This window comes from Antedon mediterranea, chromosome 10 (genome assembly GCF_964355755.1).
Source record: "Antedon mediterranea chromosome 10, ecAntMedi1.1, whole genome shotgun sequence".
In the NCBI taxonomy this organism is placed as follows: Eukaryota; Metazoa; Echinodermata; class Crinoidea; order Comatulida; family Antedonidae; genus Antedon; species Antedon mediterranea.
The window spans coordinates 1347143-1366071 of record NC_092679.1 but is presented as its reverse complement, the minus strand read 5'-3'; the positions used below and the strand labels follow the sequence as shown (position 1 = coordinate 1366071).

Here is an 18929-nt window from a genome sequence, read left to right as displayed (position 1 = left end):
CATTGTTCTTAAGATGCTCACTCCAAACCACCCCCACCACCAAGGTGGAGTACTTTCTCCTACAAACAACACAAACAAGCTGAAAAAAGCACACATAAAATCAGCGACGGCCAAGTTAACAAGTAAGACATTTGGCTTCTTCCTAAGTTGACGAATGCAGCAGACAGCCAAAACAACAATCAGGTTTTCCAACATGCCAGCAGTACTGATGATGCTTGTGAAAAAAACAGTGACAAATGCTACATCAGTGAAATCCCATGATATTGCCTCGGTCCTGGTCCCATATGTATCATTGTAGCTCGAGTAATTCATCTGTAAATATCCGTCCACCGATCTTACTGGTAACCTGCTCGAATTAAAGAAGATTGTATTGCGAATATTCTATGTGTGTCAACTTGTTTCCTTGATCTCACAAAATGAAGTTTATCACTATGTGAGCATGTATTTACCGATACTTTAGATGGTCCTCGATTTGATTACTAAAGCCAAAGTTTAATGACGTAATATAATAATAAAGCTTGTAACCACACAATACATAAAATTAAAAATGCATCTTTGTAAGGCTAGGCAATATGCAAGTTGATTACCAAAGACAGCAGCAAAGTAATTCATATTTATTCCAATAATATGAACTGTTGGTAATAATTAGTTTTTTAGAAGAATACATAAATTTAAAAAAAAGGCAGTCTACTTAAAAAAGTATATGGCCGGGCCTACTGTATTTTCTGATTTGCTGTGAACGCTGTCACTCACTAAGGTCATAAATGTTGTTATAATAATATCATTGACAGAGTATTATACGGCATGTTACAATAAATCCTGGCTCCGCATTAATCTGCCACTGCTAAACATAACCAAGTCAAATTAACACAAATCATATCTATACACTAGACTTTGTCTGTAAATTTGTCTTTTACTCGATTTTTCTTTTAAGTATACGTATAAAACGCCATAATGTAGATTGTTGTTTGAAATTCTGTGAAATAATGGTTTTTCAAAATAGAATTTAGACCTTGAGCTGTTATAGTGAAAGTCAATACATGTATTTAGGTCTAACATTTCCAGTAAACTTGTTTCCTCCACAAACCCGCCACATTGTAATGGTTTTATTGTCCGATTTGATTACGTTTCAATGTCATCAATTTCATTTTGTTTTGATGTTATTTTAGAGGAAACTTGTAATATAAGATGTATATTCAATAATCATTTAGGCCTTAAAGGCTATGAAACTTGTTTTGAGAGAAAATTAACTTACCGTATACGGACCGTACATGCCTTAATTTGGCTTGCAAATCGCATAGGAATCTTTTTAATTAATACCTTTAATTATTGTTTAAATAATTTGGTTTCAAAAGAAATTACAGTAAATTTGTCAATTTATTATATATTGTTATAACGGTAGGCCTACACACCCCATTAGATCTGTTGATAAACAATATTAATTGTCAGATTCGGATATATCATTTTTCTATTAATGTTCATACCCATGAGACGGATACATACAAAGTTGAAAAAGGTATTTCATAACTGTTTTTCTTTTGGGCTTATTGCCAATTGTACAGATTCCACTTCTCGCCAACTTTTGCCTCATTCAATTTGATCACGAGGTGCCTTTAAAGCCAATGTTTAAATTTGTGTAAAATATTGCGAGACAGATTTCGAGAGGGGAGAGGTATGTGGATATTATTTAAAATATGTCATGAGTGGCGCGCCATCGATACTGATAAATTTATTTTTGTTGTTGGGGAATCGCTGTCTACTACGTCCTCGACGACCTCCTCTATCCCTGTAGGCCCCTACGGTAGGCCTAGCCTAGCTTCTAACTTGGCTGATTTGTTATGTTTAGTAGGAGAGATAAATTAAATGAAGCAATGTTCTGTGAGAAGTATCATCCCCTCGAATCTCCTTAATTAGAATAAAATATCTAGGCATGTGGTCCCGTGGGTATTATTAAGCTATAGGCTAGGCCTAGAGGCTAGGGCCTAGATTAGAGTTATTTTAGGCTAGCAATCTTCCCACACACAACAAGCAAAGCCTCGACGATTCGACCCGGGATGATTCGACCCAGTGTTGGGACGTTTCGGCCCATTTAGGAGAGACTAGATCTGGAACATATTAAAGCTGTTACATATATTTCAAGAAAAACTTTCTGTGTTTATTAACATATCCTATAATGCATTTATTTATTATATTTTAATAAATTGTTGGTATTTGGTATTACCATTGCAGTGCAACATGGGACGTAAAAGTAAGAAGAGGCAGGTAAAGGAACAGGATGGAATGACCAAGAGTGAACGGAAGGAAATACAAAATCTTTGTTCCCAGCTGATGGAATGTAAAGTTGCCTTAATACAGTACTTATAATTAATAACTAAATTACTGCAGTACATCCCATAACAGTTATCAGGTTGACATCTGATTTGGTAGTGCAAAAAACTGTCCTAAATGCTATCTATTTGTAAACTTGGTGCAGAAATTCTTAACGCAGAATAAATAATAAACATTTTTTTTTTCAGTGTGTAAAACACCAACACAAGCAAACCCAAATAAGCAATGGGAAGAACATGTACAGATTCGTAGTGTAGTTGAGAAGATACGTACAAAACAACAAGGTAAAAGAAAGAGATTAAAAAAAATAAACTTATATGGACAAATATTTTTGGTTGATTTATCCAATTTGGCATTTAAATAAAATAAACAGATACAACAATAAAAACCAACGAATTAAAATCTGAATTGATTAGGAATTATAAATTATAAGGTCTTCATTAAAACTAAAATATTTGTTAGGTCTGCATAGATTGTTTGTCGATGAGGAACGTGAAGAGAATCTTGACGCCTTTTTGTCGTGGGTGAAGGAACATGGAGCCATGTGCAATAAAGTAAAGATTGCAAAATATAACACAGAAGGTTATGGGATTGAGGCTGTGACAGACGTTAAGGTAAATTGATTAAGTCTTTAGGATTTATATAGGATTAATGAGTTATAGGATTAATGTGCTATAGGATTAATGAGTTATAGGATTAATGTGATATACTGTAGGATTAATGTGCTATAGGATTAATGAGTTATTATTATGATGAATGTGCTATAGGATTAATGAGTTATTATTATGATAAATGTGCTATAGGATTATTAAGTTATAGGATAGTGTGCTATAGGATTAATGAGTTATATGTGTAATGTGCTATAGGATTATTGAGTTATAGGATTAATAAGTTATAGGATTAATGTGCTATAGGATTAGTAAGTCATAGGATTAATGTGCTGTAGGATTAATGTGCTAAAGGATTAATGGGCTAGAGGATTAATGTGCTATGTGATAGGATTAATGTGCTTTACAAAATTATCGTCAGATTATTGTTGTCTTTGTTTTGTCTAATACTAATGTTGTTTTTCTCCTTCAGGAAGATGATGTATTTTTATCAATACCAAGGTCCATGATGCTCACAGTAGAGACAGCAAGACAATCGGAATTTGGAAAACTCGCAGAGACTGATCCTATATTGAAATCCATGCCAAATGTACTGTTAGCGGTTCATGTTTTAAGCGAGATGTTCAAACCAGATTCATTTTGGAGGCCTTACTTGGGTTAGTCATTAAAAACAATGCAGTAGGCCAGCCCAAGTGTGTCATTATTTATTCAAGTTTGTTTCACAAGGGTACGGTAGCTCTAACAGCTGTACTACAGCAGTACAACTGACTTCAAGGGGCCCTCTAAAATCGGTCAGACCCTAAAGTGTCAATGTAGGATTATGATACTGTATAATTAATGTCGGATTCAGATACTGTATAATTAATGTAGGATTTTGATTGTTTTACAGATTTTCTTCCACGATCTTATTCTGTTCCTTTGTATTTCAATGAAGCAGAAATGAGTTATCTACAAGGTTCACAGGCTTTCAGTAAGTCACTCACACACACACACACTGTTTGATCATCTAGCACATTATGACATAAGCTTTTATGTAGGTTTTCATTCATCCTGGTAGATAATCCTAGTAGATAATCCAGGTAGATTATCCTGGTAGATAATCCAGGTAGATAATCCTGGTAGATAATCCTGGTGGATAATCCAGGTAGATAATCCTGGTAGATAATCCAGGTAGATAATCCTGGTAGATAATCCAGGTAGATAATCCTGGTAGATAATCCTGGTAGATAATCCAGGTAGTTAATCCAGGTAGATAATCATGGTAAATAATCCAGGTGGATAATCCAGGTAGATAATCATGGTAGATAATCCAGGTAGATAATCCTGGTGGATAATCCAGGTAGATAAAATAAATATAAGCAACTTCACTTACTTTCTGGTAAGTAGCGAGACCAGTCGGCCAGATAAGACGTAAAACATTATCACTCGCTATAATTGAAATCAAGTTCTCGCACATTATGCAAGACTTTTTGTTTTTATTTTGTTTCTTGGTTGAATTTCACAGGCGAATCATTAAAACAGTACAAGAACATTGCAAGGCAGTATGCATACTTTAACAAGTTGTTTCATGTAAGTATATTAGTAAAGCTACTCTGCTATATTTATTACAGTAGAACTTACATTTTGATACGGGGTCAAAAGCTGTATGTAGAACATGGGATCTGTAGGCGTAACGTAGGGAGAAAAGTCCGACTCCTGGTTTAGCACTCCTAAGGGAGCCCTATATTTATAAAAATAATAAAATATAGTATGTATAGTATGATTAAAATTATGGTATACAGTATTTTATGAGAGGCTGATAAGTGTTGCTTTTATTGTTTTCTTTATTTTAATAATAATTTCAGACTAGTCCTGATGCTGCAGATGTTCCGTTAAAGAACATGTTCACCTATGATGGTTACAGGTATCATATGGTTTAATATCTACTAGGGACAGTTTAGGGCAAAGTATAATAATAGTGTATAATTATGTGCTCTCTCTCTCTCTCTCTCTTGTGGCATAATACATGTTTTTCACTAGAGCAAGGTAATGCAATGTTTATAGTTAAATCCTTACGGTGGATTTTATTTGACTTACTAACTAACTAATTGATTTTAAGAATGTATTAGGCTAAAATGTAGTTGTGTACTAAACGCTTTTGTGTGTTCAGGCATGACGACATTTTGTTTGTTGCCCAATTTTCACTCTTTCCCAATTAAGACATTTTAAACTATAACAACTACAGAAAAGATAGAAACATATAACAACAATGAAACGTAATAATAAGGTTGAAAAAAAGGAACAAATGACAAGAAAATGTAACAACCAAATCATTACTTTCGTCCTAGAATCAATATTTCTACTTTGGTATAATTAATTCTGTATTTTAAAAAATAAAATCAAAAGAGGGTGGCAACCTCCAAAAGGCTAGCCTGAGTGGGAGGCCATATATTAACTAAAGTTCGAACAAAACCCAATTCCACACATATACACACAGTATTAAACACTCATTATTGAGGGTTTGGTATAGGCTAATCCATAACTGTCCCATGAATACACTTGAATATTAACATTACTAATTGTGTGTATTAAACTTTTGCGTGCAGTGATGCATATTTCTTGGTACAGATCATGACCTTATTTGGTGTGATTCAATACTTTTGTAATAATAATACTGTAAACAAGCAAGATGTGGTTTCCCTGTGTTTGTGGTTAATCAGATATCCTTGTTGCAGTGTTTTATATTGCATGGCCATTATTTTCTTCCTGTAGGTGGGCTGTTTCCACGGTGATGACACGGCAAAATCAGATACCATCGACCAATCGGAAGTACCAGTGTACATCTTTGATACCGCTTTGGGACATGTGTAACCATACAAACGGCAAGGTGTGTCAATGAGAGGGACATTCTCTGCATCCAATTTATGAACATTTAATAATAATTTGTTATTCAAACGCAATACTTTCTGGATAGTTTTGCCATCATCCTAATCAAAGTTAAATATGTCACAACTTTTGAAATAATTAATTTTTGCTTTTACTGTTTATTTTGCAGTTATGGTCTTGCTAGTTGTTTTTGAGTTTGCGTTAAAATCCTAATTTCAGTTTCTTTTGCTTTATATTTGAGCATGCTGAATTTTATTTTGTTTGCTTTTTGAAATATGCATGCAGCCCATAAGCCATTTGGTTAAGTAATTATTAATGGGCAATTCCAATTAAAGAAAGGGGTGTTTTGCATTCAACTGATTGGTTAAAATGGAAAGAAGTGGTTCGATCATGATCTCGCTTCAAAATCATTGAGACAATTCAACATTTTAATTTATTTTTAATGTCTTGCTATTTTATTTACTTATTTTACCAAGATTCTGTTTAAGATTTTAAAAGAGTATCTTAAAACCAATATGGCCACTATATCATATTATTGAATGTTGCAAAATTATTATTTATTATGAAATCAAATTTATCGAGGTTATTAATCCAAATGCACCCACTAATCAACAAATCAAAATCTTATCTTAGATTCGAACCGGATATGACCTTTCACAAAACTGCTCCAGTAGTCTTGCACTTAGAGACACGCAGCCAAATGAGCAAATGTTAATCTACTATGGTAAGAGAACCAACATGGAATTTCTGGTACACAATGGCTTTGTTTATCCTGATAACGAAAACGATGGGGTCACAGTTCAACTAGGAATCAGTAAAAATGATAAATTATATCAGAAGAAAACACAACTATTGTCTATGTTTACATTGAAATCGTAAGTTTCAAAAGTTTCCCATTCTGCCCTTCTCTCTGCCATCCTCCCCTTCTGTCTGCCATCCTCTCCTTCTCTCTGTCATCCTCTCCTTCTCTCTGTCATCCTCTCCTTCTCTCTGTCATCCTCTCCTTCTCTCTGTCATTCTCTTCTTCTCTCTGTCATCCTCTCCTTCTCTCTGCCATTCTCTTCTTCTCTCTGCCATCCTCCCTTCTCTCTGCCATCCTCCACTTCTCTCCTCCATTCTTCTCTCCTCCATTCTTCCCTTCTCTGCTCTATTCTTTCTCTCTGTTTGTCATTGTCTTCCCTTCTCTCTGTTTGTCATTGTCCTCCCTTCCCTCTGTTTGTCATTCCCCCTTCTTCCTGCTGTTTATCATTCTCTTCTCTCTGCCATTCTTCCCTTCTCTCCTCCATTCTTTCTCTCTGTTTGTCATTGTCCTCCCTTCCCTCTGTTTGTCATTCCCCCTTCTTCCTGCTGTTTATCATTCTCTTCTCTCTGCCATTCTCCACTTCTCTTTCCCCTACCAAAATGTGTATATTTTTCATTTTCATTACTTTTTCAGGAGCGTAGATTCATATATTGTTCAAGCCGGAGACACTCCATTGAACAAACAGCTACTTGTTTTCCTGCGAATATTTTGCATGACAGAAGGTATAATATATAAGTCTTCATATAAAGTGTAGTTCTCCACAATACAAAAATGATAATATGGTAATATTTGGAGAATTTCTTCATAAAAGATTTGTGAATTGCATAAATAAAAGTTAAGCTATGCTTTTTAGATGAATTAGATGTCCGTTTCAAATGTGAGAGGAAGCCTGAAATGCTAGAGATGTTACTGCACAGTGAAGTGCCAGTAAGCAAATCAAATGAAATTAAATTATGGACCTTTTTAGACACCAGACTAAGTTTACTCTTACAAATATATAAGTCAACAATTGAGGTGAGTTATCTTGGTTTATATTCTTTATATCCATATTATATAATTCAGGGTTTTTTTTTTAAACTAGTAAACACTGACATATAATAATAATAGTCTGTAAAAAAATAGATATCTGGAAATACTTCATAATGGCACTTTAGCTGTGCACTCCCCTTCACCCCTGTCCCTGTAATTTGCGTCCCAATTGGTTGTTGAAGGTTGAATTGCAGCACTGTCGTGATTCCTGTTACTAAGGTGTATAATGTCTACACTATCAAACTTTATGAGACAAAATAATGTGATGTGCCCATATATATGGACATGATGATGTCATATCACTGCCTTATTTGGGCACATCACTACCATATATGGGCACATCACACATTTTTGGTAAAACAAGTTTGATAGTGTAGACAGAGCTTTACTGTAAGTTCAGCTTGTCCTTCACATGTTTAGCCTTTACTTTTATAGGAAGATGAACAGCTCTTAGAACAGAGCACTATTTCAGAATTCTCAAAACTTGCCATTCAACTTCGACTTCGTGAAAAACAAATTTTGCATAATGCAATCAATCACGCCAGAAAAAATAAAGATATTGTAGAGAAATTGGATGAAAGCACGCTTCCGGACCCGCTAGGCCAACCTAAAGATGACCCGAGTCGTATTGCAGAGAATTTGGATGATAATTCGCTGCCAGAACCGCTAGGTCTGACGAAAGACGATCTTGGTCATAAGGAAGAGCACTTGCAAGATGTAGTGCAAAAACAGGTTGTTGCAAATGGGGAAGAATTAGATCTTGAAAATCTATCATTGAGAGGTGAGGCTGTAACACAATCAACTGATGATGTTAAATAAGTCAACTGCACTAAGGTACACATGCACATATCACTAATGAATGTTTGTGTTCAAAATCGTAACTGACAACAAACATTAATAAAAACAGAGATCCAAAATTGATATGCAGATATTAAAACCAATGAAGCTTATTCTGCGTTGAACTAATTTTAGCAAAGTACAGTGGAGGAACACTAGTTAATAATTGTTATATATGCACATTAATTAGGAATCTATTTTACCATTTGTGTACAGCCAAATCAAAACCAGGCATTTGTCGTAAATGTGACATTTTGAGTTTTAAAGATATTTGTACAGAGCACATAATTTGCTTTAAAATACTGAAAAAATTATTCAATTTGGTCAAGTATTTTTAGAGTTATGATACAATAAGTAAAGAAATACAAGTAAGAATTCATTTTTATTTAGCAGTGAAAAATGCATTCAAAGATCAACAATAGTTCAAACAGGAAGTTTAAATGTGCTGGCAGACAGCGACTCATGTTCACCTTGACAACGCTAACTTCTAGTATACCTATGACTTTGAAATTTAGCACAAATGTAACTAATACATATTTCTATAATCATTGAAATTTTCAAAGAAATCCAGTAACATTAACATTGTCAAATGAGACTTCAAATAACAACATACGTTAGTAAACTTTTTTTTACTAAACTTATGTTATGTGTGAGGCTTGTAATAACTATAAATAAGTACTATTAATAAAGTGACAATAAAAATACAACACATAGAAATAAACCAAAATTAATGATACACAGACAGTTGATTGTGTTTGATGTGTTTAAATTTATTTACAATTGGTACACTTTAAATTATAACATTTTGGTCATTTCAGGCTGCGTGTTACAACAGTATTATCATCTTTTGTGCCGGGTCTTTTAAATACATACATATTTTTCGATACAATTATTTCACGGTTTTATTCAGGGTTACGTTGCATAATAGAATACATGTGTCATGTATCATCAGAATCAAAGTCATTTTTGTAAAGTTATATTAAGCACCGTATCACCATTATTGGAGTTGTTTGAGAAGAGAAAGTAGCAACAGCATCACCACCGCTGTCAAAACTATTGGTATACATTACAGTATTACCAATCAAGATCTGAAAACAGAATGAAAAATTAAATTAAACTTTTTTAAACACATTTAAAAATCTTTTTTTTTTGGGCTAGGCCTAGACCAAGGTATGCTAGGTGGTTTTACTAGGCTAACTTGAAGTACTAAGCTGGCATACAGTTCATCTCTTATCTTATGCCTAGGCTAGGCCTAATATTTTGATCAAAAGTGTTTCTGTGTTCACCAAACTGAGTGTGTCGCGCTAGAAAGTCATTTCGTACTTTCTAACCTCTTGTTGTTTATGATTCGCTAGCGAAGCCAATATTTCTACTTTTCATATTATATAAATCATTAAACTATTCTATGTTGTTTTATTATTATCTAGGATGCATAAATAGCAAGTATAAATTAATATTGAATGTTTTTTACAGTAAGAATGTTTTGTTAAAACCTTACCGCTTCCTCAGTGTACTTTGAATAGCTGTTAAAGGCATATTTAACGCTTCAATGACTTGAGCCACTCTGTTAGCCAATCAAATTGCCTGTTTCAGGATTCCGTAGCAACAAGACTGGTTTGCTTATACCAAAAGGTTATTAAAGAATGTGTTTGATTGGCTATACTATTATTTTACATGACCTACAACCTTTATCTTTGGAAAGATTTTTTCACGAGCTTTCTAAAAATACCACACATTAAGGGGTCTTCTCATAATCAAAGAGGTAAAAATTGGTTAGAAATAGACACAAATTACAGAATAGAACTTGATTTTTTCACCAAAGACGAAACAGGGGGTCTCATTAAAATGTTATTTTCATTGATTTATACTTATAATTTCTTTAAAATACATAGATTTTTGGAATCTACGGTAAATTTTCTGTAAGATTATTTAAAAAACTAAAAATGGTCAAGATATAGGTTTTACACATTCAGAAGCATTTTACAGAAATCCCTTGCTGCCGACAAACGCCTGGTTTTGGTTTGGCGGTACACATTTTATTAAGGTGTTGTATACGCCATAACAAGTGATCCAAGTATAATTTGAATCATCATATATTGAGAGGATGGAGTTCACATACTTGTAGGCCGGGTGTGAACTTCCGCTGCCCAACCCATAATAATTTTTTTTTTAATGCAGATTTTAAAGGAACATTTTCATAATAATAATTTTTTATTTGCAATGTTAAGTTTATTGCTCATATCTTTTCTCATATTTTTTGTAAACTTTCTAAAGTTGTGGTGGGATTGCGATAGCAGCTTAATGAATTAATACTTTATTAGCTTTTTAAATCATAATTTATATTTAATAACTAATAGTGTGACTTTCAAAGTAATAAAAAAAGCTTAAATATCTATAAAAGTGTATTAAATTGTTCTACTTCATGCAATTAAAATAGTTTAAACAAAGGGTAGTTAGGCCTGCCATTCAAAGGATGTAATTATGCTGATAAAGGTTGGTGAGGACACCACCACCGGCCTTAAAGCATTTGTTAGGCCTCCTACCGGGCCAAAAAACAATGTACCGATCCAAGAAACATGAGGTTACCGGAAAATACTATATTTGTCACCTGTACTACTTTTGTAGCTGCATTACTGCCAGATTATGGATTAATTGTTCGTTATATTTTTAATTGGTAATCATGACGATATATCACATGACTGCAATGGGTGCTGGAGAATCTGCTTTGTACAGTATTTGAATACTGCAACAGCTCGGTGGCGTAACGGCTATGAGCACTCACTGGCTAAACCCAGGGCTCCCAGCAGAAAAACGGGCATTAAAATATGTCGAAAATTGCGAAAAACCCAGAGGCCTCCAGCACTGGAGGGCCACTTATTATTATCGGACTGTGTCAATAGAAAATACTAATTGACACGAACGTTTACGCAACTAAATAAATACTCACTCTACTTTTTTAGCACCATTTTGAATAGTTTATTGAAATGCATATTTATATTTTACAAATCATTTATTGTGGCGCTTTTGTGCAATTATGTTCAATTAAGAACTATCATTATTTGAATTAGCGACAGAAGTTTTGAACGGCGACGTCTGATCTTTGTCGCTTCCTTGTCTTCAATCCCTCAAAGAATATCTTGATGTCTTCTTCTTGGACAACCTGTAATTAGAAATTGAAATTACAACACATGGTCATCACCTCTGTTTATTGCACAACTATTAAATCTACTTCAAAATGACAATCAAATACTTTACTTACTTTTCCTTCGTCTGAAAATTTTCTCAAGTAATCTTTAAGTTCACTTTGCAAATCATTATATTCTGCAAAATAATTTATTTTAAAGAAAAATATGTTTAAACATTGCATCTTAATTCACTTGTTTGTTTGTCCTTCAGGTGTGATGTTAAGCTGTTACCTCTGTACAAGAGCGCAAATTCCCATTAACTAAAACATTTCAATTTTACAGACTTGTTAAGCGCTCTAGGTTTGCAGTATGCAAAGTTTAGTAAAGGTCTGTCTACACTATCAAACTAATTTGACAAGTGTGCTGTGCCCAAATATGGTAGTGATATGACATCGTAATGTCTATATATGGGCACATCACATAAACTTTGATAGTGTAGACAGAGCTTTAGCAAGTGTGAAAGGCGCCTTACCAGAGATGACCTCAATCTGCTGTGTTCTGTGCATGTGTGACAGAGCTTGGATCCCACGGTCATATTGTGTCACCCCTGGTGTCTGCTTTGCTTTGCCTCTTTCCTCATAAGCTAACACAGTGTCAGACAAATTGGGAAGAAATTCAAGGTGGTTTAATTTATACAGCTCCTGTAGTAGAAAAAGTTTAGTTTAGTATTAAAGTATTAGAAACCTCCTTTGTAACACCCTATTAAGCTCTGTCTACACTATCAAAAAAATGTCATGTGCCCATATATGGACATGATGTCATATCACCACCATATTTAAGCGCATTTTTGTCAAAAACTAGTTTGATAGTGAAGACAGAGTCTTAAAAGGACACGTTTCTGTGAAATGAACAAAAGTAAATACAGTATAAATGTTAAGACTATGACCAACTCCTATTTAACTTTGCTGTGTCCAGAAGCTATCCTACAGTATAAATGTTTGTATTTGTTTTAATAAACTTGCTCCTGCTGCTTGTTGATTTACCTTGCATTTTAGGCATGCACACAACTTTGCTCTCCAGCCGCTGGGCCAGAATGTAGCATGTTGCGCTGGTTTCAAACTTCTTTTCATTAATTCATCTAGTATACAGCCTAATTCACTCTCCTCGTTAGAATGTTCTAATTTATTTTCATTGGCAGGTTTTAAACCATCCTTTGTGTCTTCTTGTGTTGCTTCATCGGTTGTTTTATTAGCGGCTTCGTTGGCTGCACTGGAAGTATTTTCAGTTTTTTCTTCTTGAGCCGAACTAACTGTATCATAATCTGTTTGCCGACTTCTTTTAGCTGGAGGTGCTTCTTCCCCTTGTACGTTGTCGGTCTTCTCTTCTTCCACGGTATTTTTATTCTCAATTTCTACAGGTTTTGTATCTTCTTGGTTTTCAATGCATTTAGTTTCTGTTAAAAAGTAAAAATAAATTATTGCATGGCAATTAATAGGGCGTCGTTAAATAGGGCGTCGTTAAATCCTTTGATTTGGAAAATTCTTACATAATATTTTTCAATATCTCACCAATGCTGTCAACGGTGTAAGCCCATAAGAAGCTGTGCTTATCCATGCATGTTGTGCATATCATCTCCTGATAATCCATATACTCAGGTGGTCCAATACCAAGGTGCTAAAATAAAATGCAACAACATCAAGTGGAGGTCCTGTGTTCAAATAATTTTCAAATCTCTGTTCTTTACAACTTTATAATTTTTTTAATGTAATTTTAGAGTGAAAGGATTAGAAATGTTTATTTTTTTCAGGTTAATTATATTTGGTCTATATTCACATCTGTGTAACAAATAATATGCAGTGTAGTAAAAGCCTAATTCTTGAGCCTAGGCTGCCTAAAGCTCTGTCTTCACTATCAAACTTATGTGATAAAAAAATGTGATGACATCATATTACTACCATATTTGAGCACATCACACTTTTTTGTCAAACTAGTTTGATCAAGGAAATATTTTGTATATTAATATTTTGTCCTCAGTGAGGAAATTCGGATTAGGCCCTCCACGGACCCACGGCAGCCAGCAGTGCAGCGCCTACCAGATTAGGCAATGAGAGTAAAGCATCTTGCCTAAGGATGCAATTAGTATGGTACAGATAACCTCGAACCCATGCCTATCACATGCTAGTCCGATATTACCATTACACCATCACTCTCCAGTATATACAGCACCCGCCACTATTTCTAGACGGTCTCCCATCCAGAACGCAACCGGGCCCAACGTTGCTTAACTTCGGTGATCTGACGAGAACCGGTGTTTCAACGCAGTATGGCCGTATTTCAACGCAGTATGGCTTGATAGTGTAGACTGAGCTTCAGTAAATATAACACTTGGGTGCCAGATATGAAAATACTAGTAGTTTGCTTACTCTGCCATGATACCAGTCTTCACATACAACACACTGAATCATTTCATCTGCTACCTATTAAAAGTAAATTCAAGTTCATGTTTTAATATATTCCACTTCCACAAAGAAAGAACAAAAGATGTTTTTTTTATCATCTTTCAGGCACATGCATTCATTTGCTGATCAACCAATCAATCCACTGTTTATTATCATAATTGTATAAAGATGAGGGTCTAAATAAATTTTATAAAAGTTAAAAGGTTTGTTGAGTAACCAATGCACAAACAACATTAATTTTAATTTGCATTACCTCGTCATCAGGGTCAGGGTATGGCCGCTTACATGTGCAGTACAATCCTTTGTAATTTTGATTGTACTTGTTCTCGTCATTTATTTCCGATTTGTTCTAAAAGGACAAAATAAAAATGGTACTAATTACTTGGTATTAGTACTGTGTAGTAATAGATTTAGTTGATTTGATTGGTTAGCTGTGGGTTTATTTTGGCATTTTCTGTTGTTTTTTTTTTACTCACTGGAAAAATCTTGCAGGTTAGATTCTGGAATTTGGTGTTGCCGCAATCACATCTGATGTGTCTGAAAAAAATGAAACAAAAAAACATTTATACGGACATTAGAATAATACAATTTAACAGTGAGTAACTTATTCAACAGCAATACTGTACACAGGGCCTTCTTTATGACACAATAAGTTATTTCAACATATCTTGTGAAATGCACCTTTTAGTGTATAACTCGTACAGATCATGTCCCTCGTGACATTCGTAGCTACAGGCCAGGCAAATGGCCGCTTCAGAAAGTCCATCAGGACAGCACGTCTCACAAGCATACAATGCTTGTCTACCAAGATAGCCCTGAAAATATATAACAACAATACTAGTATATAATAATAGTCTGTACTATAGTCTATAGGTACAGTGTAGTTGAATAGTACTCTAATAGTTACTAGTAGTAGTAGACAGTAATAGTATTATTTTATTTGTTAATAAGTTTAGTAGTAGGCCTAGCCTAGTAGTATGATTTGTAAATATAATAGAAAATGTATTTGTTGTTTTCACTACTATAATTGTAAACATGTTAGTTTGGTGTTTCATCATTAACAGAAAAGATTACACATAACGAAACAATCCAAATCGCTAGGCCGAATATGTGTCAATCAATGGATGAGGAAATGATCGACATCTCCCTGCGAAATAGAACCCACATGGCAAGGGATTGATCATTATGATGGGCCTAACTTGAACCGTTTCTGACCTGGGGAAATGTACAACATTTATCATCGCTGTCTCCCAAGACAGCATTAGCCTCTTCCTCCAAATCATTATCTGCATTTAAGACATCAATCATGGAAACAATTTCGCCATCACTCTCATTTTTATCAGTAATATTGTGTCCTCCTCCCTCGCTTGTTGAACAACCTGCCATTTTTGTTTTGTTTTCTTTACGCCGGGTTTTGTGAAATCCATGAATATAGGAGTCAGTATTGTAAGTAGGTCGGTACATTCCGCTTCTAAACCATGTTTTTGGCAATGTTAATTAATAGTTTGAGATCGATCTATGGCAGACCCATTATATAACATTACAAAAAAATATCGTCGCAAAAAGTGCATTCTTAAAATATTAATTAATAATATTTCATATATGTACGTCAAAATCAAACCATATATTAAGCTACAAAATAAAACGCGATTATTAAAGTATGGACCGTGGAGTAATATTACCTTTTATTAATACCGGTAAATAATATCGAGTTTTTTCACCACATAATTGTTTTTATACTAAGGCCTTCAGTAGACCCCATATACTAGGACACGTTGGGACCCCAAACAAGTGTCACAAGGAGGGGCGGCTTTACTGTATTTAAATGTATAGGCGTTAATCAGTAAAGATGAGACATCACTAAAAATGAGACTGAAGTCACCCAAGGCAAGATTTGAACCCAGATCATTCTACTCATTACATACCCTTACAATTATTAAACCACTATTGTTTTTATATTTCTGTTTGAAAATTACAGATACAAATCTGTAATTTTCAATATTTATATAATATAACCAGCAAGCCATAGTTTTGACGTTAAAAAAAAAATAAATACTGAATCATGCAGAGTTATAGAGCACCTTTATGGTCGGTTTTGTTTTTTACCTTGTAGGCCTATATATATTAAAAAAAATGTTTTGTCATAAAAGAAACTGAAGGCCTATTAAATTATCATATATTGAGCTGTGGCGACACCTTTTAAACTGTGTCTGCAGGATACGCAGAGTAGTGATCGACATTAAAATGCCGACTGCTGTATGTACATATTATTGGTGATCGATAAGTTAACAAATACGTTGCGTGTGTCGGCAATGGATACGGTGACGCTCTTCCCGTATCTTTACTTACCCAAATATCGGTAGTGTATATACATGAAATCGATATAAAACAGGTGGAGTAAGCAATAAAACGGGAAGGGCAAGTTTTCCTACGTAAGTCTAAACATGTCTGTATTGTTATATAGTATTAGTGAACAACACATCTCTATTCAGAGTGCAGTGTTTACAATACAGATGTTTTCAATGATCTATTTGTGTGTGTAAATTTGCTAACGACTAGAGAGTCTATACAGCGATGTATTCCCATAGTCACTAAATTCTTTTTATATCTACTGTACTGCGAGTCAGCGAAACCGTTTCTATCATACGAGAGCTGAACACATCATTTTGTGTTTTTTCATTGTCAGTGACAAGGTGGACACTTGAAGTAGTTGCTTAAGTTTCAACTTGAGGAAAGCTCACTGGTTGCACCTCTTTGGAATTTGTATAGGCCCATTTGTAATATCTCTATGTAGGCCTAAGTGATATTTCCAATTGTATCGTCAAGATCCGACATTTTAAAATGGAGCAGCAGGATAAAGGAGCTCTTAAACGAATGGACCATGAATTTGAAAGTTCAAAAAGAGAACAGATGATGTCTTTTTTGAGAGACCAATCGAAATTCAATCGTTGTTTGAGTAGCAGCTCAAAAAATGATACTGAAGATAACGATTCGTATCTTCTGTCTTCGATCACAACTCAACCACGACTTGCGCTTGACTCTATATCGAGACCAAAAACAGCCTCTGTCGCTAGGAAGTCCCAACAAGAAATCGTGGATAACAACACCACTCAATCTGGTAAACCGTCATCTTCACGACCAATGTCTAGTTACGGATGTCGTAGGCCTCATCAACTAAAGATCGCAGAACAGGAGGAATACGATTATGAGAACAAGCAATTTAGAAGAAGAGCTAATACAACCGAAATGAGTCGGATTAACGAAGTTGACGCTATTTCCAATGCAAGCACCAGGAGTGTAACACCCGATTTGGAGGACTTCGACGACGATAACGTGTTTATCTCTCCTTTATCGCCAGAAGGCAGACAACTAAGCAATCATTCAAGTACAACTCAATTACATTCGACTTACACAAGACGACGTGTAAAATCATACTCATACGATTCAAAGACTAAATTAAAACCTATCAAAAAATCTTCTCTCAAAGGAAAAACTTTTATTGGTGGTGAAGCATCTGAAATAAAAATTACGTCACACGATACAACGGTTGACACTACTTCTTCTTCCTCCGTTGTAAGGTCACGCTCAAGTTACGACGCGCGCGTGCCAAAATCACCCTATGACGTAGCGGTTGATATAGATCATCCATTACCTATTATAGACACGCAGACAATGGGTGTACAAGGAATTGCGTTGGTGGAATGCGATGCGGGACTATACAGGAATATATGGAATAAATCGTCGCCGAATCTTCGTCGTAGTCAGACGGCGGAGTCGTCTGCCGGCGGGTTGCGAGAACCATACAAAGTTTATCATTTACCGCCATTAGATAAAACACAATCGGATGCCACCAACAGCAATTCTGTTACACCAACTTCTTCAGTCATTTCTGATTTTATTCGTTCATAAAGTGCACTAACCAGAAACTAGCGTCAAACCTTTTTCAAATATCGTTGCAGAGAACGTATGATAAACGCAATGTGCGCGCGCACATTTACATAAATCGTGCGCTCGATTCTACGATTTAAAATTCTTGATTTAGACCACCATATACAAAAGTACTCTCACTATAAGAGTAAATCAATTCTATCTGTGCGACATACGGTAGGCGGCGACGACGACAATCAGTCATTTAAATTGAGGTCTGGAATCATGACAAGAAAACCTGCGGTATTCAATTTGACTTTTTTAGACAAATTTTCACGTTGGTATATCCCAGGAAATAGTGACTACTTCCGTATACGTTTCATTTCGTGGGGGGTGGGGGAACCCTTTTTTTTTAGTTTTTGCCAAATTTATTTAAAAAACACTAAAATATAATAAACAAGCCTTTTTATAGTCTTTGAATTAATTTTGTCATTCTCGATTTATATCGATACATTAATATGTAAGAAGAGTGGTGTAATTAAAGCTAAGGTAATTGATACAGTATGTTAATTCATATATTTATAATTAATGATATCTATAACTTAATTTCGATAATATCATAGAAATAATATAATATAATCTTCGTCACCTGACAATTAAGAGAAGACTTCTCCACTTAAAGCGCGTTTATTGGTCAATGAAGCGCGTGCATAACAACACCTCAACGTCTCTCATCGCGTGTCAACATACCAACATGTTAAATTAAACGCGTCCTGTTTCTACGACAACACTACTTTCCGATAATAATGACCGTGTTGTTTAATTAAAACCAAGTAATTTTATTGAATTTATTCTGCATCATGCCTTTCTATAACAAGTCTTATAGTAATATATTGTTTGGGTTTTTTTTTAAACGGGAATTACGAGACAAAAAAACTATTCTTTTTATTTAAATGAAATTATATTATTCGTCGTATTGATATTATTCGTTTGGTAGGATGAATTTGAA

At 34.7% G+C, this 18929-nt stretch overlaps 2 protein-coding genes and 1 pseudogene across 2 annotated transcripts; 1 reads left to right on the top strand and 2 right to left on the bottom strand.

Annotated features, from left to right (window-relative positions):
* The first annotated feature begins 1728 nt into the window (after window positions 1-1728).
* Window positions 1729-18336, top strand: LOC140060878 (actin-histidine N-methyltransferase-like). Its single transcript, XM_072107239.1, has 14 exons — window positions 1729-1801; window positions 2230-2335; window positions 2517-2612; window positions 2791-2942; window positions 3409-3592; window positions 3826-3906; window positions 4441-4505; window positions 4781-4839; window positions 5688-5802; window positions 6435-6676; window positions 7237-7325; window positions 7457-7617; window positions 8068-8442; window positions 16841-18336. Exons 2-14 carry the CDS (start codon window positions 2236-2238, stop codon window positions 17960-17962), a joined length of 2841 nt encoding a protein of 946 aa, XP_071963340.1. The 5' UTR covers window positions 1729-1801; window positions 2230-2235; the 3' UTR covers window positions 17963-18336.
* On the bottom strand, window positions 11462-15472 carry LOC140061348 (putative E3 ubiquitin-protein ligase UBR7). Its single transcript, XM_072107856.1, has 10 exons — window positions 15269-15472; window positions 14735-14868; window positions 14530-14590; window positions 14307-14402; window positions 14018-14071; window positions 13163-13268; window positions 12638-13047; window positions 12127-12295; window positions 11729-11790; window positions 11462-11629 (listed from the first exon to the last, which is right to left on the bottom strand). The coding sequence occupies exons 1-10, from the start codon at window positions 15437-15439 to the stop codon at window positions 11534-11536; spliced, it is 1359 nt and encodes a 452-aa protein (XP_071963957.1). The 5' UTR covers window positions 15440-15472; the 3' UTR covers window positions 11462-11533.
* LOC140061404 (5S ribosomal RNA) lies at window positions 13809-13929 on the bottom strand (annotated as a pseudogene).
* Window positions 18337-18929: the final 593 nt, after the last annotated feature.